The sequence below is a fragment of the Mus caroli genome, unplaced genomic scaffold (assembly GCF_978045245.1).
Source record: "Mus caroli unplaced genomic scaffold, Mus_caroli_1 scaffold_1, whole genome shotgun sequence".
Classification (NCBI taxonomy): Eukaryota; Metazoa; Chordata; class Mammalia; order Rodentia; family Muridae; genus Mus; species Mus caroli.
Window position 1 is genome coordinate 117989291 of NW_028227256.1, and position 25561 is coordinate 118014851.

Consider the following 25561-nt stretch of genomic DNA (forward strand, 5'->3'; position numbering starts at 1 on the left):
ACAGCTTTCTAGACTTGGTTCTCTCTCCCACCATGTGGGTCCTAGTGTTGAACTCATGTTGGGCATGGTGGCAAGTGCCTTTACTCAATGAGCATCTCGCTGGCTGAGATAAGTTGGTTTTTCCAAGCTGTCTTCTTGCTTAAGACCTTCTGCCTCCCTCCCTCTTCATACATATTTGTCCTTGTCTGTTGCTGTCAAAATGGACCACATTCTATTGTTTAATTGAGCAACTCACTTACTAAATACCACGGTTGTTGGTGCCGGGGAAATAAGTCTGTAATGTTATAGACATTTGCAGATGAAGAAAGTGTGGGTTATAGAGGCTCAGTCATTTCTCCATTCCTGTGCAGCTCTAGTACGTTCCTGGTTCATGCAGGACCACCTGCCTTTACAGCCTGTCTGTTTAGCCAGCTGGAGGGTCATGGGGGATGGGGTGAATGTATGTGCCCTCTGTAGTTCTTCTTCTGAGCCTGCAGCAACCACGTGCCTCCTCAGGCATGCACACCTCCACCGACTGCCTTTGCACTGTACTGGAAAGGGTGAGTGCACTAGGTATGGACAAACCGCAGAAGTAAGGGAACCTAGTACAGCCTGGGGCTCACAGAGCACGACAAGCCTTCTGGCTACTGAAGTTGCTTTTACCATCATCATCATTGTCATCATTCTTTTATCATCATCACCACCACTACCACTGCTGTCATCATCGTGTGTGTGTGTGTGTGTTAGACACATGTGCATGTTCTATGTGTAAAGTCATAAAACAACCTTATGAAGGTGGTTTTCTTTTTTCTCCTGTAGTGAGCCAAGGCTTGCACTCCCTTTGCCCCCATACATACAACAAGCACACACCAGTAACTAAATGGGGATCAAGCTCAGGAGACATCTTGCTGGCCTGTGGAAACTATAGAAGTTTCTTCTGGGGTATCCAGTGACTTTTCTTTTTCTTTTTTTCTTCTTTTTTTTTGAGATAGGGATTCCCTGTAGAGTCCTGGCTGTCCTGGAACTCACTTTGTAGACCAGGCTGGCCTTGAACTCAGAAATCTGCCTGCCTCTGCCTCCCGAGTGCTGGGATTAAAGGCGTGCACCACCACGCCTGGCTTTCAGTGACTTTCCATGTCACTGTAGAACACATTATAACATTTTCAAATAGCTCTTTCTAAAGTATAGCACTTTAGGCAAAAGAGATAACTTACCCAATTAAGGCACTTGCTACCAAGTCTGAGGATTGTGGGGGGAGGAGAAAACTGGCTCCAGCAAGTTGTCTCCCCATCTCCACACATGTGTACGCATGCACACACAAAAGGAGTCAGTATCAGTTCTGAGGTAAAATACAGCATCCCAGCCCAGTGCTGTTTCCTGTGTGCCCTCTGTCATCTTATTTCCATGGGGACATGTGCTTATGTCCTCAAGAGCCTTATTTATGGAAGGCATTCTTCTCCCAGCTGGTTCTAGAAGGCCCTGCTCCTGACCTTTTGAGGACTGCACTCTGGCACCCAGTTTGAGAGCACCTTTGTCTCAGCAGATAATTAGACCTGGGGCTGGTCCAAGCATACACATGCAAAACTGCAGAGGAAAGAACCCTCCCTCTGGAGAGCTCAGATGCTCAGCAGCTCAGTGTAGGTTTGCAGGTGGTTCGTTCTCCCCTCCCCACACACACATGATGGTTTTTGTTTTATATTTTATTTCCTTAAAATACATTATTCTTGTATTTTATTTGACAATATCATACATGTCTATAATGTATCTTGGTCATTTTTTTCCCCAATTACCACCTCTCCCATTCCCACTGCGCCCTTTTTCCCAACAAATTCTCCTGATTTTGTATCTTTTGTGTTTTGCTGGTGGTGGTGGTGGTGGTGGTGTGTGTGTGTGTGTGTGTCTCCCACTGAGTTTAATTAAGGCTACTTGGATAAGCCAAGGTGAGGACTGTTTATTGTAGCATGGGCAGACCCTACTAATGGCTACACAATAAAGAAAGTGATTCTCCTTCCCCAGAGCAAGCAGCAACAGCCAGTAGTTCCTTGGGTCACCAGGTGACCTCATGACCTCCTCCCCCTACCCCCAGGATGGAAAGTTGGCTGGCTTGATCTTACAAGTTTCTTGTGCAGGTCACCACAGCCATCCATGAGGTAGGTCATCACTGTGGTGTGCTTGTCCTGCCTAAGAGACAGCGTCTCAGAGTACCCCTTGCCCTCATCTGGCCTGTACTTTTTTTCCATTCCTGTCCCCCTGCCTTCAGTGCACCACAGAGGACTGCCCCATTTAGGGCTGACCTGTTCACATAACAGTGTGAACTGACTGGAAAAGAGTGTCTCTTCACTTCTGCCACCCATGGGCCTGGCCAGTGTGTGTCCCAGCAATGCTGCTGCTAGAGTACTCGAGGGAGAGCCTTATGTTGACCGGCTCCCTTCTGGGCTTCCTGGGAACTCAGCTTTTGTCCGGACCCTTTATGTGTGCTGGCCTTCTTCTTCCTTAAGGCCTTCACTTGAAGGCCTGGCCAACTGTTTTAGTCAGACAGCCTCTTCTCATATTTCTGTATTAAATTCTGAGAGACATTCATCTCGGTGTGACAGGCTCCGGTCATTTATTTTCCTCTCACTCCATTCCTTGTATCCAAGTTGGGATCTGTGATTGGCAGTGCCTCTGTAGACTGGAGATAGTGATTTCCCACAGGAACATGCTGGTCTCATTAAATTAGCACCTAGAGGCCTTAAGGACATTTATATACTAAATCTGATAGGGTGGGCCCAGAAGAAAAAAATTAATACTTTATGTGCCTACTTGAGGTTCTGTCTTCATGTTATGTAACTGCCCTGGTTCTGTGACTTGGCCACTGTTTCTAGGTTATGTGTAATGGCTTCTAACAATAGTTGTAAAGACAATGGGGGGCTTCGGAGATGGCGCCATCACACAGGCATGAGGACCTGAGTTCAGTCCCTAAAACTCACATAAAAGTGGCTGTAGGTGTGGTGAGCACATTTGTAATCTCAATGCTGAAGAAGAGAGACCGGAGGATCCCCAGGGCTTGCTGGCCAGACAGACTACTGTAATCAGTGAGCCCCGGGTTCTAATGAGAGACCCTGCTTCACAGGAAAAGAGTGAACAGCCCCTGATCGACATTCAGACAGGAAGAGAGTGAACAGCCCCTGATCGACATTCAGACAGGAAGAGAGTGAACAGCCCCTGATCGACATTCAGACAGGAAGAGAGTGAACAGCCCCTGATCGACATTCAGACAGGAAGAGAGTGAACAGCCCCTGATCGACATTCAGACAGGAAGAGAGTGAACAGCCCCTGATCGACATTCAGACAGGAGGAGAGTGAACAGCCCCTGATCGACATTCAGACGAGTTGTTCTATGACTGCTACTCATGTGCGTACATGTCTACCCAGACACACACTCACACTCACACACACACACACACACACACACATTAAAAAGAAGCAGAACATGGATCAGGGAGAGTGGATGGTCGGTCCATGAGGAGTGCCTCAGAAGGTCACTTGCACACTACTGTATGTCCAGAGGACAGCAGACACCAGTGAGAGACAGGGACATCCTCCTGTAGACTAACCGTGGGTGCTTCTCTGTAAGTTGAACTGTCACATACAAGTGAGTGTGTTTCAGGGTTAGTGGCCCTGATTCTCTTGTCTGTTCCTGCTGGCTTCAGTGCTTTGACTTCTCGGTGTGCTTGCCAGGAGTTTTTAGATTACATGTACATGCTAGGGGGTGTGTGTACACACCGTGGCATACACACATGGTGACTCACATGGAGAGCAGTAAGACAGCTTACAAAAGTCTGTTCTCTCCTTCCTTCATGTGGGTCAGAGGATCAAACTTAGGTTGTCAGGCTTGGTGACAGGCTTACCTGCTTAGCTACCTGTCCAGCCTGCCTGTGAGTTTTGACTGGGGATTCACCATATTTCACTAAAAACTTTCTGTGGCAGGTTTTGGAGGCAGAAGGTTTCAGCTCTGTCCTTCCTGGGAGGATCCCGTCTTGTTTCTTGGGCACTCGGGTACACCTCAACACTAGTCTGTTTTAGAGTCCTGACTGGCAGGTGTTTTCTGTTGGGTTTTGTGTTTTGAGACAGAGTCTCATGGAGCACAGTCTGGCTTCCACTCAGTCTGTATGTGAGGACGAGTTGAACTCCTGATCTTCCTGCCTGTGCCTCCCAAGTGCTGGGGTTGCAGGTGTGCACACTTGACTCCTTCCTGGCTTGCAGTTTTATGGGCATGCAGGGAGCATTATGGATTTAGATGGCAGAACTCCAAGAAGCTAATCAAATTTTATTGTGTACCTTTTCCTTTTACACTAAAGCCAAGGCTAATGTGGAGTCTTTATTGATCAACTGTAAAATCAAAGCTAGACATTACAAGGTTTTGGGAAATACTCTGAAGGAAGTAAGCCATCTTCCGTGAGGGCACGTGCCTGCTGGAGTCCCACATTCACTTACATTTTGGCCTCTCAGAATCCCATCACATCTTCCTAGCTCCTAGCTTTGTTCCAGGAGGAACACTGAGCTGTGGTTTGTTGTCTGTTTGCTTGGTTTCAATTGGAGGCTCACAAGATGCCGGAAACTGAAGTTCCATTGATGACTGTGGAGCGCTTCGACCCCCGTGTAAGGTGGGCTGCAGGGGTCCTCACTTTCTCATCCTGGAGACTAGATTGTGGTAGGAAGGGACTAATGGGGGAGGGTGTTCCTAGACTAGAAGAAAGTTTGAAGTGGGGATGTAGCTTAGGGGTAGAGCACTTCGCTCACACTGGGTTTGATCTCCAGTGCTGAAAAATGGGAAACAGGGATGCAGGTTAGCACATAGGTAACCCTCGGGGGCTCATTTGATTCTGACAGGATACCAATGTAGGAAATGTAATCATTTCTTATTTCTCTTGGGTGTTTAATATTTTGAACTAGACTGCTGCCATCAAGTGACATTTAAAGCCATCTCCCCTAAGAACAGGTGTCATTTCTGTCTGTCATATTAGAAAACATGAGCTCTGCAGCCGAGCCTGTTAATCCACTCTGTGGTTTTACAGGCACGTTCTTAATCTGCAATTGTTGAACAAAATGAGATCAGCATATTAACCCTTGCTCCTGGTGGGGACACAGGGCGTGTTTGTTGATGGTCAGCCTTTTCAGAACAGATGTTGTATTTTATAAACAGACTGTTAAGATACCAAGGACTTAAAATGTTCCCATGGAGGGGTGGCTGTCAAGCCCCATCTTGTCTTTGCCATCTTACCAACTTTGCACCATTGTTAAAGGTGCATCTTGGTCCTCTTCAGCCTGTTCTCCTGCTGTAGCTTTCAGTCAGCCAGTGTCAGATGAGCTAGGCTGCTTCAAGGGCCTGTTTTCTGCCTTCAGTCTGGGTTCTCCTGGCTGTTAGAAAGATAATTTGGGAGAAATAAAAATTTAGACTGTATAATACGAAGTATGTTTGAAAAGCAATAAGACTAGGTTAAGAACATCTTCACTATAGCTCTAGAATAAACTGCTTTGTTGAAAGGCTTCCCATCTGGACCAGCAGCTTGCTGAAGCGCCACTTCACTTGGACTAGAGAAATGGGTCAACATGGAGATAGAACTCAGGATCCTGAGTTAGTTAACGTGAAGGAATACTTTATAAATGAAAGTTTAAGAAACTGCAGGGGCTGCAGGGATGGCTCGGTGGGTAAGGTGCTTACCACACAGCATGAAGACCTGGGTTCAGATCCCCACCATCCATTTAAAAAGTGGGATGCAGCCACACATCTGTAATCCCATCCTGGGAAGATGGAGACTATAAGATCCTCTGGGGCTGCATGTATACGTTCACTTAAATATGAGCAGAAAGATTTTGAAAGCCCTTGTTTCCTGGAACATATTGTAATAAAGATAGAACAGATTTGAAAAGACTTAAGGGTTCTTCCTGTGTGCATGCATTTTCTATTTATATGATTCTCTGTGAGAGAGTGGATTGGAGAGAGAAAAATTTCATTCTTCCTAAAACCCTTGGTGGGGTCTGTCAGTTCATTTGCTTCCCAGACAATAGGTCCATTGTTGAATTCCAGGAACTGAGTAGATTACCAAGTGTAAAAGTCAAGGTTGTCTAAGGAGCAGAGCTGTGTGTGTCTGTGTGTGTGTGTGTACAAGATTTGTTAGAGTGGCTTATAGGCTACAATGGCTGTCTTCCAGTGGAAAGTCCAAGAATCTAATACTGTTCAGTCTATGGGGATAAATGTCTCAGCTGGTCTTCAACTTACATCAGAATCCCAAAGAAGTAGACTTGAATACCAGTGAAGGAATGCCTCGGCAGCAGGATAGATGAACTTGCCAGCAAGAGTAAGGAGAAATAGGCAAAAGCTTTCTTTTTCCATGTCCTTTATATAAGCTGCCACCAGAAAGTGTGACCCCCAAATGATCTAATCAAGAGAAACCCTTCACAGGTGTGCCCAGCCATTTGGGTTTTAGTTAAATCCAAAGCAAGTTGATAACCAAGAATAACTGTCACAAGTTGACTAGAAGACCCTTTGGATGAAGAAATATTTCTCAACACATTTAGTTTCAGCACCCTGTTCAAAGATTCCTAAAATTTTCTGAAGACTGGGGAACTTGTGGATTGATTTGTTTATGGATAGTAATCAATGTATTCCATGTCAACATTAGAGCAGTGATGTCACATGTAACATCTAGGGAATTACACTGCACAGACATGACAAAATGCGTGTGGAGATTGCAGGTAACACCTTAGTGTTTATGAGTCCTATAAAAAGAAGTTAAGAGAACCTCTCCAGGCTTGCTCAAAATTCAGGTATGGGTGAGGAAAACAAGAGGAGAGACAGACAGACAGAAAGAGACAGAGAGAGAACAAAGAGTTTGAAAAATCCTTTTTCTGGAAATCAAAATATCTACTGGTCTCCTTCAAGAAAGACTCTTGTAAGTAAATATTAGAGATATGGCTTGGAATAGCTGCATGTGAGCTGCATGTACTAAAACAGAAACTGAGAAAAGGGCAGTTTTTATTCCAGAGACTGACTGTAAAAGCTGTTGATGGGAGGGAAAGGGTTTTGAATTTGAGACCAGTTACCTGGGTTACAGAGTGAGATAGTGTGCGTGTGCGCACACGCTCGTGCACACGGACAGACAGATGTGACTCAGTTGGTGGAATGCTTGCTTTTGCTTGGTCTCCAGCCCTGCATACACCAAGCATGGTCCTGCACTTTTGTGACCCCAGCACTTGAGAGGTGGAGCCTGGAGGGTATGCTCAGCTTCAATGCTAGTTCTAGGGCAGCCTGGGCAAACAGAGCCACACTGTACTGAGGGGGGATGTGGGGCAGGGATGGGAAATGAATTATTCCAAACAAAACAGCAGGCTTGTGTAATTCTGATAGTGATGGGAAATGTCCTCGGGCTGTGCCTGTGCTGCTTTGGAGAGCAGGGTCGGGGTTAGGTTGGATATTAAAATCTCATTTGGAAATGAGGTGCAAGCTGCAAACAGGGCCAAATTAATCATACTGTTGAGGAGGGGCCAGTCAAAGCGGGTAAGGTACGGTGAGTTCGTTGTAACTCTGGCTTTGAAGTGATTTGGACTAGGAATCCCTCCTGCATTTTTGTCTTCTACTGTCAAGTAGTTCAGAAAGAGTTTATCCTTCACCAGGCTATAGGTTGTACCTTGATGTAGGCAAAATTAATCTTAAAATGTTAACTCCAGTTCCAGAAATCCAGCAAGCTGAGTGTCTTGGTGTCAGTCTTATTACATCAGTTAAGCCAATCAATCACAAGTGTGCCTGGGGGTTGCCTGCTAGGTGATTCCAGAGCTTGCCAACTTGACAGTGAATACTAACCATCACGTGAGCATGTTAGTGGGCGGGGCATTTCCTGAAGTGCTGGGTTGTGATACCTGATGTTCAGTTTCCTTTTTTTTTTTTTATTGTGTGTGCATGTACACGCATGTGCATGAAGGTGCTCTCAAAGGCCAGAGCCATCAGAGCTTCCCGAGTAGACGTTCACAATGGTTGTTAGCTGCCAGGAACAATCATGTGCTAGGAACTGAACTCTGGTCCTCCGAAAGCCGTGTATGCTCTTAACTGCTGGGCTGTCTATCCGGCCCCAAGGGTTTTCTATTTCCTTTCTGGCCTGTCAGCCTCTAGTATACAGAATGTTAATCTTGGCTCTTCACTGTGGCCTTACCCGGCACACTATTTCCAAACTCCAGAGTCATTAAACAGCACGGCAAATTAAAACAAGACAAAAACAAAAAACAAAAAAAACCCAAACTCTTCATTATCTCTTAATGGTGTTACATTCGTGGGACTAGCAGAGGTGGGGGAGCATGCATGTGAGTCAGAGGACAACATTTGGGGTAGGTTCTCTCCCTCCACTATGATGGGCCTGGGGGTTGTTGGCAAGCACCTGTACCATGAGCCATCCCTCTCCAGCCCTTGCCACATCTTTGCATCATTCCTTAGTAGTAGTCAGTACCTGTTAGGAAATGTCAGTCCTTTACCCTGTGACACTCACTACCCATAAATCTCTCCTTTGCCTGCCTCCAGTTCTTAAGTCTGTGTCTGCTTGGCCTTCTCATCCCCATCTCACATGTCCAACTGTAGAAGTTTACCACCTGCCTTCTCTGGCAACTTTCTCCTTTTGGGATGAAGCAGGAAATAGTTGAGAGAGTGGCCTGCGGAGAGGGGAGAGATAAGTGGGCAGACTTGCTGCTTATCATATATATGTGCTCGGAAATGACTAGACTTTGCAACTTTATGTTTATAAAACTTGGATGAAAGTGAATCAGTTTATAGCTTATTCCATTTTTCATTACACTTATTTACATTTGGGTGTGTGTCTGCGTGTGTGTACATAACTATGTTTTCACATGTACCATCCCATACATGTGGAGATCAGAGGACAGCCTGTACCTATAAGAGTCTCCTTCTGCCTAAGTTTTGGGGGATCATTAGGTGTGGTGGCAAGTGCTTATATCCACTCAGCCATCTCTCTAGCTCCAGCTTGTAACTGCACGATTCCAGGTGTTCTTATGAAGAAATCACTAAGGTTCCTGAGTCCCCCTCTAAGGACCCTCTGTTGCCTGGATAATTCATCATGACCTTAGCTGGGCAGCCTGCACCCATGCTCTCCCTTCCTCCAAAGCATAGGCCTTCTCAGTTTTTGTCAGACTTTTCCTGTCTAGATTTTTGGTTCTGAGCAGAATATTGTAGATACCCTGTCTGGCTGTGACTGACTGCCCAGGACCGCCTTGCTTACACTGAGTAGGGATAGACAACCTGAATAGAAATGAGTTCATTGTCTGGTTTGGGTTTTCCTACAGCAGTCTGAGCTGTCCGCTGAAGAAAGTCCAGAGAAGTTAGGAACCTCCCAGCTGCATCAGCGGAAAGTCATTTCCTTGAATAAGCAGATTCTGCAGAAGAGCAAACATCTGGAAGAGGTGAGTGTCTTTCTACTTCCACTCCAGGTAGTGACCGTTCTTCCAAGAGGGGAGAAGCTGGTCAGGAGATACTGAATGAGAGAGAGCCTTGTGGTAAACTGGTCAAAGGAGGCTCTGGTGCAGGCATGCTACAGGCGTCAGTCCATCTAGCTGCATGTACTTTTGTAAAGTGTGTGTGTGTGTGTGTGTGTGTGTGTGTGTGTGTATGGATGTGGCAGGTATGTGGGGGTATTTGTGTATGGGTGTGCATACATGAGCCTGATGGATATATAGAGACGCCAGCCTTCCTTGATCACTGTCCACTTTATTTACTGAGACAAGGCCTCTCTGAACCGTTTTGACTAGTCTAACAAGCTGTTGCCAGGGTTATCCCTTGTCTCTGCCCCCTAAGCTCTGGAATTAAAGGTAAGCTACCACACTGATACCTAGCTTTTCACATGGGTTCTGGGAAGCCAATCTTCAGTTCTCTGCCTTGTTTTCAGTTTAGGCACTTTTCTCCTAAGTTCTCTGCATCCCCGTGAATAAAGTTTCACTGGAACAGCTAAGCACTCATGTACTTGCCTGTTTCTCTGTGATTGCTTTCAAGCTACTGTAGCAGAGTTGAACAGTGGTAACAGAGACCAAATGGCCCACAGAAAAGGCCCTTTATAGGAAAGGCTTATTAACTCGGATCAAAGAAGTACAGAGCAAGGCAGGAAAGATGGATTAGCCTCCACTGGCTCTTTTTGCACTTGCAGAGGACATGTATTCTAACTCCCATCACCCACACTTGCTGCTCACAGCTGGCTATAACTTCAGGGGCCTGGCACCCTTTATTGCCTCTGCGGGAACCTGCATGTGTGCACAAGCATGCTAGTGTGCCTGTGCATACACACAGACACACATGTGAAAATATACAGGACCAGAATGGTATTTCTTTGCTCATGTGTAGTATTGTGTATGTTAAATGCTAAGCAAAATTACAGGGGTGAGCGAACAGTGTGGGTCAGGGCCTTGCCTGCCAGGACCCTAAGGTGTAATGGAGACTTGCGGTGAATGAAACAGCCATCACGCTGCCACTCAGTTACAGTCGCGGTGACGTGGTAACTGCTAAGGGGAAGTCTGGGGATCTGGGACTAATAGAGCTAACGGAGCCCGAGGTCATGGCTGACTGCATCTGAGATAAATGGGCACTGGCTGAATGGAAGGCCTGTGTGGAGGTGATGAGGAGCCTGGTGGGGATGCATAAAGCAACGCTGACAAAGGCGAAGGGAGGGAGAGTTGGCTGGTTCCTTTCTGATGGTTGAGAAGTCGAGTGACTATGCAAGCATCAGGCCCTAAGGTCAGTTCCCCAGGTCCAGATAGAAAGCCTTGGCATTGCTGTATGCACCCATAATCCTCCTCGTGCCAAGGCCATGTTCCATGCTGGTTTTCGGGTGTGGCTTATTTTCTCTTCTCTGCAGTCTAAGACATAGCTCACTGGTAGACTGTTGGTCATGCATGGAACCCTAGCTCAACTCCCTAGCACCGAAATAAGTAAATGTGGATAAAAATGAAAGTCCTTCTGTGTAAGTCTGTTTTAGCCGATCTGGGTTTCCACTTTCTCATTGTAAAAGAGGGGTCCCATCGAAGTCTGTACTGAGGAAAGGACTCCATTCAAGCAGATGTCCTTTTTCTCTCACTCACAGCTGCAAGCTAACCATTCCAGCCTCCAAGCCAAGTACAGCGACAGGAAGAAGACACTGACAGAGGTAAGCAGACCTCCCCCCACCCCAACACACCCGCACTGTGACCTCAGGGTCACCACTCACAGGTCAGATCATAGCAGTTCGAATAAACCCCCTTCCCTGCTGTGGACTCAAATCTGGGGACAGAGCCTGTCACGTGCACACTTTACTTGCACACCAGCTGATGCAAGCGGCATTCCGCCAGCAGCACTGCTCAGACATAGCCATGCTGAGCCCTCACATGATGCAAACCCAATTTTCATTGCTGTGAACCCTGCCCTTCCAGGATATGGTGGACGCATACATGCTGATAGCACGTGACACTCATGAAGACAGCCCCAAAGCCACTCCAGGAAAGCTGGACACTAGCTGGCTGCCACATTAGCAGCATGGGCTACCATCTCTAGCGTATATAGGTGTATCACACACAAGCCTACCAGTCACAACTCAGGTTCCCTAGATGGAAGGGTAATTCCCTTTGAACGAGCGCTGTCTTTCCAGATCTCTGTGGGCGGCCAAACATTGTATCTAAAGTATATATTGCTCTGTAGTATTTCCCTAGTCAGAATTCATTTATAAATTGGTTCACTGGTTTTTACCTGTGCGCCATTGTTTGTGTATGCTGGGTTTTGTGTTCATCTGGTTTCATGTTTCCTCTTGCTATCTCTTTATGCTACTGTCTATTCTTCACAGTTTCTTGGTCTGTTCCTGACAAAACCCCTGACAGGAAGCGGCTTGAGGAGGGAAGGCTTTAGTTTGGCTGGAAGTTCGAAGATGTAATCAGTTGTGGTAGAGAAGTTGAAACAGCAGGAATTCGAAGCAGCTGGTCACACCTCACCCAGCCAGGCGACAGGCAGATGACTGCTAGTGCTCAGCTCAGGTTCTCCTCTTTCTGCAGTTCAGGTCACCAGCCTTGTGGGTCGTGCCTCCCACGTACAGGGTAGGCCTTCCCAGCTCAGTGAACCTTGTGAGAAACTCACAGGCTTGCCCAGAGGCTGACCTGGCCTGGCTAATCCATTACATGTGTGCACAGAGCTTGTCTCCTGGGTGATTCTAGATCCTGGCAAGTTGACAGTCAGTATTAGCCATCACGGCAGCTTGCCTCCATTGTTCTGCAGAAGGGTGCTGCCTTCTGTGTGGTAGATCAGCTGACGGCAAGAGCTACTCAGAGCTGGGAAGCTTCCCATTCTCTCTGCTGTTGCCAGCAATCTGGGGCTCTCAGACGCTCTCCTCTGGGTCTGTCTTCACTGCTCTGTCAACCCAGCCTCACTCCCCTAATACAGGCCTCACCCTACAAGCCATTCTTCCCACCTGTGCTGGCTAGCACTCCATACCTGACTCCCATCTGTTCCCTGTGAGTTAAGCCACCTCCGGGTTCCAGCATCATAGCCTGGATTATTTGGAGACTTGGAGTGAGAGGGTTTGATGAGACACCTGGCTGTACTACTGCCATTTTCAACTAGGAATTTTTTAAACTTGTGTTTTGTTTGAATGAGTCACATATTCACACAGTTCACAAAAACCTCACAGAACACAAAAAGTGAACGCCTGTAACCCACCATCTGTCTACTCACTCCAGGGTAATAAAAGTACAGCCAGTATTTTCTGGATCTTTCAAGAACTGTTTTGGTTGTATAGCAATTATATTCTACATATTTGTGCACAGTCCCTCTTTATAATTTTGTTTGTTTGTTTGCTTATTTAGTGTGTATTGGGGGTGCTGTTAAGTGTGCCACAGCACATGTGTGGAGGTCAGAGGACAACTTGTGGGAGTTGATTCTCTTCCACCATGTGGATTCCAGGGACTGAAGTCAGATTATCAGGCTGTGACTGAGTCGTCTCATCAGCCCACATCTGCGTACTTTATCTGCTTTAGGAGTTTGCCATGGTCATGGTTTTAGACTTTGTTCTCTAGATCATTGTAAAAGGTGTACTTTACAATAAAAGGTGTGGGGAGATGGCTCAGGGGTCAAGTGCTTTCTGCATAAAGACCTATGTTCAGAACCTAATTGTCCAGGTAAGAGCCTGGCACATTGTGGCACCTGGGACCCCAGCACTGGGGCTCACTAGGCAGCGAGGATAGCAAAACCATGACTTTCTATTTCAGTGAGATATCAGGTCTCAAAAATTAAGGTAGAGAAGCAAAACTAGACGAAGACTTCTCTGCATCAGCCTCTGCCTCCATTTGCACACCAAGCACAGGCAGTGTATTCGTGCACACTCATATACCATACACAAAAGTATATTGCTGTGTGTTAATATCTGCATTTTCTTAAAGATTTGTTTCATTAGTGGATTCAGAAAACCATTTGTCTTAGTTAGGGTTTCTGTTGCTATGACAACACTGTGATCAAAAAGCAAGTTGGGGAGGAAAGGGTTTATTGATTTTACATTTCCATATTGCCATTCATCAGTGAAGGAAATTGGGACAGGAACTCAAACAGGGCAGGAACCTGGAGGCAGGAGCTGGTGCAGAGGCTGTAGAGGAGGGCTGCTCACTGGCTTGCTCATCACAGTTTGCCCAGCCCACTTTCTTATAGAACCATCAGGCCAGGGATGGAGCCACCCACAATGGGCTGGGCCCTCCCTCATTGGTCACTAATTAAGAAAATGCCCTACAGGCCTGCCTACAGCCTGATCTTACGGAGACATTTTCTCGACTGAGGTTCCTTCCTCTGATGACTCCAGCTTGTGTCAAGTTGACACAAATCCAGCCAGGACACCACTCAAGAGGCTGGGAAGTTTCAGCCCTGCCATACTCTCCCTCTCTCTCCCACTCTTCCTTTCCCTCTCCCTCTTTCCCCTTCGTGTGTGTGTGTGTGTGTGTGTGTGTGTGTGTGTGTGTGTTTGTACCCACCCGCTTTCCTGCTCCAAGGCTTTGTTTTCCCTCCTCTGTCTGCTACATTGTGAGGTCATCACCAGTGTCTCCAAAGCGAGAGCAGCATTTAGTGGGTTTTGACTCTGACCTCCCTGGCACCTCCCCTCTATCTCATCTGTCTGGCCCATCTATTTTCTCGGTGTGCAACCAGATCCAGTGGGCTCAGTCATCTATCCAAAATGAGCGAGGAAGCACACCCTCCTGTTTGCTTTTAAGTCTCCATAGCTAATGGTGACCCTGCTCTCTTTTGCAGTTGAAGGATCATGGTGAGAAACTAGACAAAGAGCAGGCAGCCCTGGAGAAATTAGAAGCCAAAGCCGACCCAAGGTAAGGCTTTCCGCATGTGCTACCATCTTTTTGAGGAAACTGGCTGCAGTGTCTGATGCTTGTTTTGTCTGATCAAGGGACAGAATAGCCAGAGGTCATGGGCTGGTGCTCCATTTCCATTCAGTTAATGTCACGGGACCAGCAGGGACCGGCAGTCACCTTGATGGTCGGTCACTGAGCTGTTTGGGCTGCACTGAGCCACCCACCTCTCTTCCAGCCCTCTCTGTGATCAGAGCTCTTCTGGTGTTCTGACTTTAAAAACAATGAGACAAGGCTTGGGGCTTAGTAGGCAAGGTGCTTGCTTTTTAAGCATGAGAGTCTTAAGTTTGATGTCCCAGATCCAGCCTGCAAATGTTGGGCCTGGTGGTATACCCTTTTGATCCTAGAGCCAGAGAGGCAAAGGCAAGGCTCCTGACACTCGCTGGCCAGGCAGGCAGGCAGGCTACTTGGCATGTTTCGAGCCACCGAGAGCACAGGAGGAACCAGCTTCTGGATGGAGAAGAGTGCTTACTGTGTATGAAGTCTGATGGGCCGGGTTCACTCCCACAAGTTGTCCTCAGTCTTCCACATAGGCTGCATGAGCACACTCACTCACACAAGATAAATAATTAGATGTAAAAACAGGTCTTAAGTTAAAAGAAAATCAGAGGCTTACACCTGAAGAACAACAGTTGAGATTATCTTCTAGCCTACATGCATGCACATGCACAGACACAGACACATGCAATTCATGAGCGTGCAGGCACGCACACAAGCACGTGCACACACACATACACACACAAACACACATTTTTTGGTACCATGTTTACTCTGAGTACTATTAAATAAGTGATATATGAGTACCATCAAAGTTCCTTGATAATTCCAGAATTGACATTCTCACTCTAGAATCCTGTGAGGTGTGTCTGTGTGTGTGTCTGTGTGTCTGTGTGTGTGGTTTGTCTCCTCATGAGCTTGAGGGCCCAAGTGCATAGTCAGAAATGGAAAGTGTGACCATTTGTCACGGAAATTAAGAAGGAGCTCTGTGTATTCTCACTGTGGCTTCAGCAGTGATTCATGAAGCCACATCCTAACGGTCTGCCCTATGCCATTGTCTGGTCTCTCCTCAGCTTGCTGCAGAACCTGAGAGCACTTGTAGCCATGAATGAAAGTCTGAAAAGCCAGGAGCAGGAGTTTAAGGCACACTGCCGGGTAAGTGCTGGGCGGTATTGGTGACAGGCAGGAGGGTTCTTGGTTTCCCTTCCCTGTGACGCTGGGACACACTAGCCAGTGCAGTGTCAAAGGTTGACGTGGGCTTTGGAGGTGACTCTGTAGATAAAGTGATTTCCACTCTTGCAAGCCTGGGAGAGTTCTTTTCCAGAAAGGGATGAACTTGCAAGTGAAAGCTTTTGTCTTAGCACAAACTAATGAGAGAAATGTCTGCACCGAAGAGTTAAATTGCACAGGCAAGATGGCTCAACAGGTAATAATAGTGCTTGCCACCAAGGCTAGGAGCCTGACTTCAGTCTCTGGGATGCACACAGTAGAAAGAAAAGAACTGAATCCATAGGTTTTCCTCTGACCCCTACACATATGCTAAGGTGTACAATATGATCATTAGCACACACACATGCACACAGACATAAATGTAAAAGCAAGCTGCTGTGGCTTAAACAGTTACTCTCCAGTTGGTGGCTTCCCTGAGCTTTGTAAAGGTTTACCTTGCTTTTGCAGGAGGAGATGGCTCGGCTACAACAGGAAATTGAGACCCTGAAAGCTGAGAGAGCTCCAGGTGAGAAGGTAAGCCTTAAATTAGCCCTCAGTGCCATCAGCCACTTTCTGGCTGGTGTGTGGAAGGAACCTCCATTCACTCCAGATAGAGGGGGCACTGCCGGGTCAAAGGAAGGGTTCTAAGTCTGGTGAACCAACACAATACATTTATTGGGGTCAGTTATAAGGGCGTTGGTGGCTCATAGGCAACTCCAAAGGGAGTGCTGGTAACTTAAGGGCAGCTGTGCCATGGAGAGCCCCACTTTAGTCAGTGGTTGACCTCTTACATAACTTGGGGAGTGGGAGGGTCTCATGCTCCTCATTGGATCCACTCTATTTAAAGATGGCAGCAGCTAAGGCAAGCCTGGAGTAAACAGCTCTCAGCACCAACATTAATCCTTTTCCAAAAAGCACTGCCACTTTACTGGAGCTGGGCCTAGAAATGTGTACTCCCCAGGGTTGGAGAGATGGCTCACTGGGTGGGAGCATCTGCTGCACAAGCATGAGCACCTGAGTTCCAATCCCCTGCACCTGTGTAAAAATCCGAACTTGAGGCGCTGGAGAGATGGCTTCATGATTAACAGCACCTACTGCGTCTCTCTGTTCCCATTACTGAGAAAAGGTGCTGACCTCATTTCCTTACTTTCAGATCATCTCTGGTGGAGAGCCGCAGGGTGCCCTGACCTCCACCATGACTCACAATGTAAGTATCTCCTTATCCTTGAGGCTGACGTTGTTCCAAGAGAATGTGTCAGCCTCCTTTCTGTTCTTGCACAGCTTTCCCAGTATCATCTGCTCTGCTGCCTACTCTGTATAGTCTGCTCTGCTGCCTCCTCTGTATAGTCTGCTCTGTTGCCTCCTCTGTATAGTCTGCTCTGTTGCCTCCTCTGTATAGTCTGCTCTGCTGCCTCCTCTGTATAGTCTGTGCTGCTGCCTCCTCTGTATAGTCTGTGCTGCTGCCTCCTCTGTATAGTCTGCTCTGTTGCCTCCTCTGTATAGTCTGCTCTGCTGCCTCCTCTGTATAGTCTGTGCTGCTGCCTCCTCTGTATAGTCTGCTCTGCTGCCTCCTCTGTATAGTCTTCTCTGCTGCCTCCTCTGTGTAGTCTGTGCTGCTGCCTCCTCTGTATAGTCTGCTCTGCTGCCTCCTCTGTGTAGTCTGTGCTGCTGCCTCCTCTGTATAGTCTGCTCTGCTGCCTCCTCTGTTTAATCTGTGCAGCCGCTGACTCTTCTGCTCAGTTCCATTTTAGACACTTCACTCCTCAACTAGAAGACACCTGTGTTGACCACATGAGCCTCAAAGGGCGAAAGAGTGATATAGAGGGAAAACTGCCTTCTTTGCTATTTTTATGGCAGGCCACTGCTCTAGTTGGCCATACTGACTGTGTATTAGGTGTATCCAACCTACAGCTCAACAGTTATCAACTTACATAAAATATTATGAGGGAATTTTTTTGGGGGGGGGCTTGATTGCATGTTCTCAAGCACAAAAGTTGTAAGGAATTATATTGTGTCACATGTATTATAAATAAATAGACATATATATATATATATATATATATATATATATATATATTCCAGCACAACCCTATTTATAGAAATAGGCAAAGAGTCAGACATGGCTCAAAGGCTTTAGGCTTTCCATGGCATACTCTAAGTTGCCGAACCCTGTTATGAGTTAAAACAGCACTTATCACATGTAAAGAGAAAGGAAGAGGATAAGTGGGGGAAGCAGGGGGCACCAAGCAGGGCCTTCTTTAAGGGTGGTCTTCATAACCTGTAGGAGACTGGACAAGGGATATAGGTGATATCTGTTAGATGTCACCTATAGCTGAGTCCTATGTAGGAACTTGTATGCATGTACTCTGTGTGTTCTCATGCACGTGTGTCCCTTCTGTAATTTTCTCTGAGATAACAGACCATCCGGCCATTTTTCTCGTGCCTTGGTCTGGTGTAAAGGCACACCTGTACATTAGCTCTGTCCCCAAGGGACTTTCTGTAGTGATGAAAATGCTTGCATAAGGATCTTCCCATACATACTGCATTGCTATTGGAATTGAGAGACTGGTTTCTTTTCCTTATTATACTTGATGCAAGTTTAAATGACACAAAGGGTTACCAGTTATAATTTTGGATACCTCAGGTCCAGTCAGAAACATAAACAAAAACCAGTGTAAGCTGAAAACACTAAGATGGAGAACAGACTCTTATGGGAGAGTTGTCTCCCTTTTGTAGTAGGGTGTTCGAGATATGGGGGCTGCAGGAGCCCAGAGGAGGCTCTCACTTAACATTGCATTTAGGGGCTGGTGAGGTGGCGGCTCAGCAGGTTGAGTACTTGTCCTGCAAGCCTGGTAACATGAGCTCCATCCCCTGAACCCACATAAGATGGAAGGCGAGAACCAACTTTACAAGGTGGTCTTCTTCCCTCTATAATTCCTTCTGTGGCACAAATATGCTCCCCCACGGTAATAATAGATGATTGGTTTCTTCTGGAAAGAAGATTGGATTCAGCCAGGATCCCAGTAAAGGGAGAGGTATGAGGACATGATGTGAAAGTATCTCTCAGGTGTGAAGTCCTAAAGTTGGTCATTTGAGAGAAGGAACTCAAGCTGAGAGAATATGATTAGATGTTCTCAACTTTCAAAGACTTCGTCAGAGAATGGAAGTTCCATTCTAGATAACTCTGGCCTGTTGTCACTTTTAGGAGGACCTGGACAGACGGTACAACATGGAAAAAGAGAAGCTATACAAGATCCGGTTACTACAGGTGAGTATCCACAAGGACCAGGGCCGCATAGATATGCCTGGCTGGTATGCATGTCCTGTGACTGATGGAGGTATAGGTGTAGAAGAGCTAGCGTGGCCAGGACCTGCTCACTGCTCCCATTGCAACCAGACATGCTATGATGTAAGGAGTTGCTGGCAGCAACACAAGTGTCTGTTACTTTCAGCATTGCTAGTTGGAGTTGAACTTTACCTTGCATTCAGAGTAAGTATGATTGGCATCACAATTACAGGAGTTCTGCATGTTCCAAGTTCTGTTCCCAGAACTCATGTCAGTTGCCTCACGGCCCCTGTACCTCTCCATCTGCAGGGCATGTGACACCATCTTCTGAACTCCACGGGTACCCACGCCCAGGCACACATGCCCTCACACAAACACACACAAGTACAGATCATTAAAAAGGTAAATACATTTTGGTGGAAGCTTAAGAGATGGCTCAGCAGTTAGGAGCACTGGCTGCTCCTCCACGTGACCCCGGTTCGATTCTCGGCACCCACGTGGCAGCTCACAACTATCAGTCCCAGTTCTGGGGGTCCAGCACCCCTACCGCCTTCCAGGGGCACTAGGCACCCACAGGCATATATATACAGGCAAGCAAAACCCCCATACAACATAAAATGATAAAAATAACTTTCAGTAGGTTAACTGTTTCTCCAAAGGCAAGCCTCAGGTAGGTCCCAGAAGCAGGATTGAAGTTCAGGTCTACTTACTAACTAGAGAGTTAAGAGCATAGCTTCGCAAACAGAGTCAGGAGATGGTAAAGCCAGCTCCAAACCTAAGCACAGTCAGTACTGTGTTTCTGAGTCCGTTGTATTGCCGGTGCCTGGCTCATGGAGATTCAAACCCACAAATGACCCTTTGGCCTTGTATTACATGTTGGTTTGGGTCACTTTCTTTTCCTTTGTCTGTATTCCTGGGAAGCCAAGCTTTGGTAGGAATGGCCAGAGGGCTCCATGGGCCTATGAGAGGTTATTATCATCTTTCTGGCTCTTAATTATTTTGTGAGATATTCATATATTCAGATGAGTGAGATATGTCCTTGATATAAGAACACTATTCTTACTTTTAGTGTTTCGAGTGTTATAGCTCAAGCTGGCCTCAAACTGTATGTGTAGCTTGGGCTGGCCTTGAACTTCTGATAAACCTGCCTCCCTCTCCCAAGTGCTGGGATTAGAGTTATGCACCACCACGCATGACTACCTTTCAAATATTTAAAGATGGCTTCTCAGCCTTCAGCAAAACCAAGTGCAAATATTTAAAGGTACATAGAATTAATACAATCTGGGCCCTACTGCTGTTTGGAGACCCTGACTGGCTACTTCTTACATATTCAGCAATGTATCAGGTCCCAGTAACAGGAACTGGAAGATTTGCCCTCTGGGACCTGGTTATTTGAGGACCAAGATCTGCCCATATATGCCAAACTACAAGGCTGTTTGTGTGGGGAATGAACTAGTAGAGAGAGGCTGAGACCAAGCTAGAAGATACAAGGAAACCAATGGCTTGCTGAGAGCCTGGCCTGGGAGAGGCAGCAGGATCTGTGAGTGGAGTGGGCAGGGGAAAGTGAGGGCTGCATCTCATGGAATTTGGTGATGCTGGGTGAGAGGAAGAGGGAGATGAAGGTTATGTGGAGGTCACTGGGAAACGGGCAGGGACATGAATGGCAGTCTGAAGAAAGTGTAAGTTAAAGCTCTGCTGGTCTGGACTGGGTTCTCTGGAAGACAGCTCAGCAGTTTAAAAAGCATTTGCCTTGCAAGTGTGCAGAACAGAGATCGCATCCCTTGAAGCCCCATAAATTCCAAGTGCACATAGTGGCCCACCTGGAATTCTACCCTCAGGGAGACAAGAAGGTCTCCAGAGCAAGCTGGCTAGCAAGAGCACTACTAGTCCTGTCTGAGCTCCAGGTGTGACTGAGAGACAGACCCTGCCTCAGTGGATACGGTGGAAGAATGACAGAGGGTGATGCCTGCCATCAACTTTAGGCCTTCATGTGTACATGTGTATGTGTACATAAGCCCCCCACACACACATATGAACACCACGTTGCACACATGAAAACTTGAGGAGGCAGTAACCATTAGGTAGCATTGTGGGAAGAATGATTGGTGTCAGCTCCAACTCAAAAGAGTTTGGACTGGAAAACAGTCTGTAATGGGGATGGTAACTAAGGCTGTGGTATATGGGCAAGACCCAAAACAAAACCCTAGTGAGCGATCAAGCAAGAACGAGAGAAAGAGGGTGATGGGAGAGGCGCTCAGGCTGCTCACAGGTGAGCAGACAGCTTGGGTTGCCGTCAAACAGCAGTATGATAGATTTTTGCTTTATTGTATTTATTTTCATCAGGATTGGTTTTATCTCTTAGAAGCCCGTTCTTTTCTAATGAGAGAGAGAGAAAGGGAGTGGATCCAGAGGGGAGAGGGAATAATCAATAGGGATGGATTATTTAAGAAAATAATCTGTGTCCAATATGGCAAGTGGTTGAGAACTGAAGGAGCTAGAAACTCAGATTCCACCATTCACCCATGCCCCAGAAAGCTTCCGGAGTGAGACTTTTCCTGTCAAGACACGAGAAGCATACTCCCAGTGACTGTAGTTAGGGAACCCACAGCGATCAAAGTCCTTGGTGAAGCAGTGAGTTCTTACTGCAGTTACTTCTGACCCTACCTTTGGTGAGGGCTGACTTACACGGAGCAGGGGTAACTCACCAAAAAGCCCTCTGTAACACAAGTGACAACTCATGAAAGTGCAACCCTGAAGCCCCTGCACCATTTGCAGGCCGCTAGACAGGTGGCAGTCTCCTTGACGTGGTTGCTAGGCAGCAGAATGGCTGGTCAGTGGCCTCTCCCAGCAGTTGTTTGCTGCTTCCTTGGGGAGGGACCCAGTGAGCCTTGTAAATTTCAGCTTTCCCAGAACGTGGTTTGTCTTCTTCCTGAGTCTCCTGAGCCCTGGCCCACAGTCTACCCCAATTCTTCCTGGCAGGAGTCGTCCAACTGGGAGGGAACTGGGATACAGCATTTGTCAAGCAGAGAGAGGCTGAGGCTTGAAGGGCGGAGGCACTAAGCAAGCCTGGCTGTCAGGGCAAGAGGCTGGAGGCTGAATGGTGGGGATACAGCTCAGCAAAGACTTGAGCAAATTTAAGTGCTGATGAACAGCCAATATGTCCACAAGCACCCTCACACATGCAGAACATTCTAGAAACAAAGACACAGTCACAGAGTATAGCATGTGTGCTGGTGTGAGACAGCCCCCAGGGTAAAGATGTGTGCTGTGCAGGGCACAGGACCATGTTCACTCCCTCTGCCCATTAAAGAATTAGAAGGCAGGAGAGCAAGGTCACTAGAAGACTCGGGGAGTCCAGCAGAGCCATCGTGGGATGCTAGGGAAAATGGAGTTTTCTCGTGGGATACTTATTAATAAAAGAAATTATGAACAGACTCAAACAGATGCTCAAGGACAATTTATTAATTAGAGTTTAAAAGGAAAACCCCAAGGCAGGCAGGCTGTGAATCAGAGTTGCCCAGGAGGAGAGTAAAGATAAACATGGAGGCACACAGTAGGGAGGGGGGCTCAGAAAATGAGCTAAAGGCCAAGGGCATTCGTTTGTGATTTTAAAAGTGTAGTCAGGCTCTTGCCAGCATTACAAAGGAAAGGACAAAGAAAAGAAAACCGAGTAGTTAGCACTCTTCTGAGCCTTGACTCAGGAAGGCAGGCAGTCCCCTGGCCTGGTCCCTGTCCTGTCCTGCTGGACTAACCCTTAAGGGAGCAAACAAGGGCATGTCTCCACCTAGAGGTGGATTCCGTCCTTTACAGCCAAGCTTGATTCCTGGACCCACATGGTGGGAGGGGAGAACGCCCACAAATTGTCCTCAGAGTTCTACCACCCATCACGGATATGCCAGGAAGCAAGCAAGCAAGCCCGTGCAACGTTACACACTTTAAACATCAGATGGCTGTACCTTAAGATTCCCGTGAAGAAACTCAAGGTCAGCCCCGCCACTCGGAAGGAGAGTTAGGAGAGAGAAGCTGCTGAGAGAGAAGCAAGACCCCAGACTGGTAGGGCACAGACAGGAGGAACAAAGGCTCAAGAAAATGGCAGTGCTCAGCCCAGGTCCTGAGATCTGCATGTAGCCATGTGGAAGCTGAGTGGTGTGGGCCTCATGAAACATCCTGCTGCCTCCTGAACACCTGACAGGACAGTCTGGTCCCTTTGAAAGGCTTTGAGAAACTAGTAGGCTTCTAAGTAGAGGAATTCAGAATACACTTTGGATAGGCAGTAGGATGGCACCTGTCATCTGGGACTCCTTACACTGCCTGTCCTCTGGTCAGTCACAATTCCATGTGAGGACCTCAGGCTAGTACAGGAATGTGTGTCTTTGTGGCTGGCTCAGCTGTGAGGAGCAGACAAATATAGCCTTTGACCAAGTGTTCTCTCCCTGACCCTTTGCATTTAGGCACGAAGAAATCGAGAAATAGCAATTTTGCATCGCAAGATTGACGAAGTGCCCAGTCGAGCAGAGCTGATACAGTATCAGAAGCGATTTATTGAACTCTACCGTCAGAGTAGGTGCATTGATCAAACACACAGACTCTTGGGCTTTGTGAGGGATGGGGGGGAAGGGGCTTCATGCAGTTTAGCGCAATGTAGCATTGGTCAGAGCACAGTCCACAAGGGCCACATTGAAAAGGACCTTACTTCATCTCTGGGCTTGCTGAACCGCCCTGGGAGATGACTCGTGGTCTCTGTTTGCTCTGTAGATGGACTCAGGACCTTGAGTGCCAACATTGGCCAGCTCTCATGGTGGTTAGCTGTGTGCAGTCACCTGAGCCTCCCTCTTCTTTCCAGCTTCTTGTGAAGCATCCCCACCCCAGCATCTCCTGATGGCCCGAGGTCATGCTCCATAGAGTCTCACTAGCATTGCTTTAGAGCATCGTGTTCTCTCCATAATCCAGGACCTGCCTCACCTCAGCCTACTGCACAGTCACTGCATCATGTCAGAATCAAAGCTGTAAAAAAAATTAATATTCTGTATATATTAATTAGTGCTGGAAATTAATACAGTGACAGTTATTCCTGAGACCTTTTAATATTTCTTAGCTAGGCAGACTCTCGTTTAGCTCATCTAAGTTAACCTGACCACCTAGCCCCATCCAGTCACATGACTAGCTATACCTTTCAGGCCCGTGGGCACATGTGACTTTCTTCTTCACAGAGTTCCTTTCTCCCTCCCAAGAAGTCCCACCTTCCTCTCTCTCTTCTGCCCAGTCACAGGCTTTAGCCTTTTATTGGCCAGTTAACTTAGGGAGCAAGGTTTGCACAACAAAAGCTGGTATACATGAGAATTTGGTCATCTTGGGGGCAGCCATATCTTGGGGTACAGACCAACCCCAACACAAAGCCACCCTCAGGGTCAAGGAAGATGGTCCCTTTAATTAAAGGGCTGCTTGACAGGATTGAGGCCCTGAATTTGATCTCAAGTACAAGAAACATATTGTTGTTGGTTGGTTGTCTATTTTTAAAGGCTGGCAATATGGCTCAGTTGTTTAGTGTATGTGTTTGCAGAGGACCCAGGTTAAATTCCTAGCAGCCACATGACAGCTCACAGATGCCCATAACTCCAGTTCCAGGAGATCCAACACCCTCCATGGGTCCCAGGCACACATTTGTGCATATACATTCATGCAGGCAAAGCAACCATACATGTTTTTTTAATAGGCCAGATGTAGGTACACACACTGGAGACAGCTAGATCCCTGAGGTACACTGAACACCCAGACTAGCTTAGTAAGTGATCTCTGGGTTCACTGAAAGAGCTTGTCTCAAAAAATAAGGTGAAGAGGGATTGAGAAACATAGCCAGTGCCGACCTCTGACCTCTGAATGCACATGTGCACACGTACAAACACATATGCACAGAGACACAGGCTTCTGTGACGACTAAGTGTGCATACGGCCCTGGGCACATGCCGCATGGGGTTGCAATGCTGTGGTCTATGGCCCTGGGCACATGCCGCACGGGGTTGCGATGCTGTGGTTCACTGATGCTCTGACACGAGGATGCTGATCTCTCTGTACTGGCAGTTTCCGCAGTGCACAAGGAAACCAAGCAGTTCTTCACTTTGTACAATACCCTGGATGACAAAAAGGTTTACCTGGAGAAGGAGGTAAGAGCCTTTGTCTGCTTCTTTCTTTCTTTTCTTATTCCATTTGAAATTTTACTGTGGAGGGGAGGCGTTGTGCATGTGTGGAGGTCAGAGGACAGCTAGTGGGAGTTGCTTCTCTCCTTACACCGTGTGGGCTCCAGGCACAGAACTCAGGTCTTCAGGCTTAGCGGCAAGCACCTTTGTACTTAAGACTTCGCACTGGCCCGAGGAAGAGCCTTTATGGAAAGAAGATAACTTCGGTGAGCCACTGACAGCATGGTAGCTCCAGAAGATTCAGATGGACCTAGAGCCTGAGACGGAGTGTCCAGTAGAAGTAGAGAGTGACTGCCTTCCTGTGCCAAGCACTGGGGACTGTCACTGCAAAGCAGTGGGAGCTCTCTGCAGTGAACTAAAGCTGGTGTTTACCCATTCTGTAGTATCATGTGAGAAACACCAGCTTGAGGTGCTGGGAAGATGGCTCAGTACATAAAGTGCTTGCCTTCCAGACAGGAGGGCCTGAGTTCAATGGCCAGAACCCACATTACAAAAAACAAAA

At 47.2% G+C, this 25561-nt stretch overlaps 1 protein-coding gene across 5 annotated transcripts in view; it reads left to right on the plus strand.

Moving 5' to 3' along the window:
- Ccdc93 (CCC complex scaffolding subunit CCDC93) overlaps positions 1-25561 on the plus strand; it is a 72830-nt gene that overhangs the window by 34520 nt on the left and 12749 nt on the right. For 4 of the 5 annotated variants that reach the window (XM_029477817.2, XM_029477818.2, XM_021163351.2 and 1 more), the window contains 9 exons: positions 9307-9423; positions 11091-11153; positions 14261-14334; positions 15444-15525; positions 16048-16113; positions 16733-16786; positions 18785-18847; positions 23317-23425; positions 24944-25026. In XM_029477817.2, the coding sequence (XP_029333677.1) occupies positions 9307-9423; positions 11091-11153; positions 14261-14334; positions 15444-15525; positions 16048-16113; positions 16733-16786; positions 18785-18847; positions 23317-23425; positions 24944-25026 (711 nt within the window). Of the gene's footprint in view, positions 1-9306; positions 9424-11090; positions 11154-14260; positions 14335-15443; positions 15526-16047; positions 16114-16732; positions 16787-18784; positions 18848-23316; positions 23430-24943; positions 25027-25561 lie in introns of all 5 variants that reach the window. The other variant, XR_003836725.2, reaches the window with a different exon arrangement.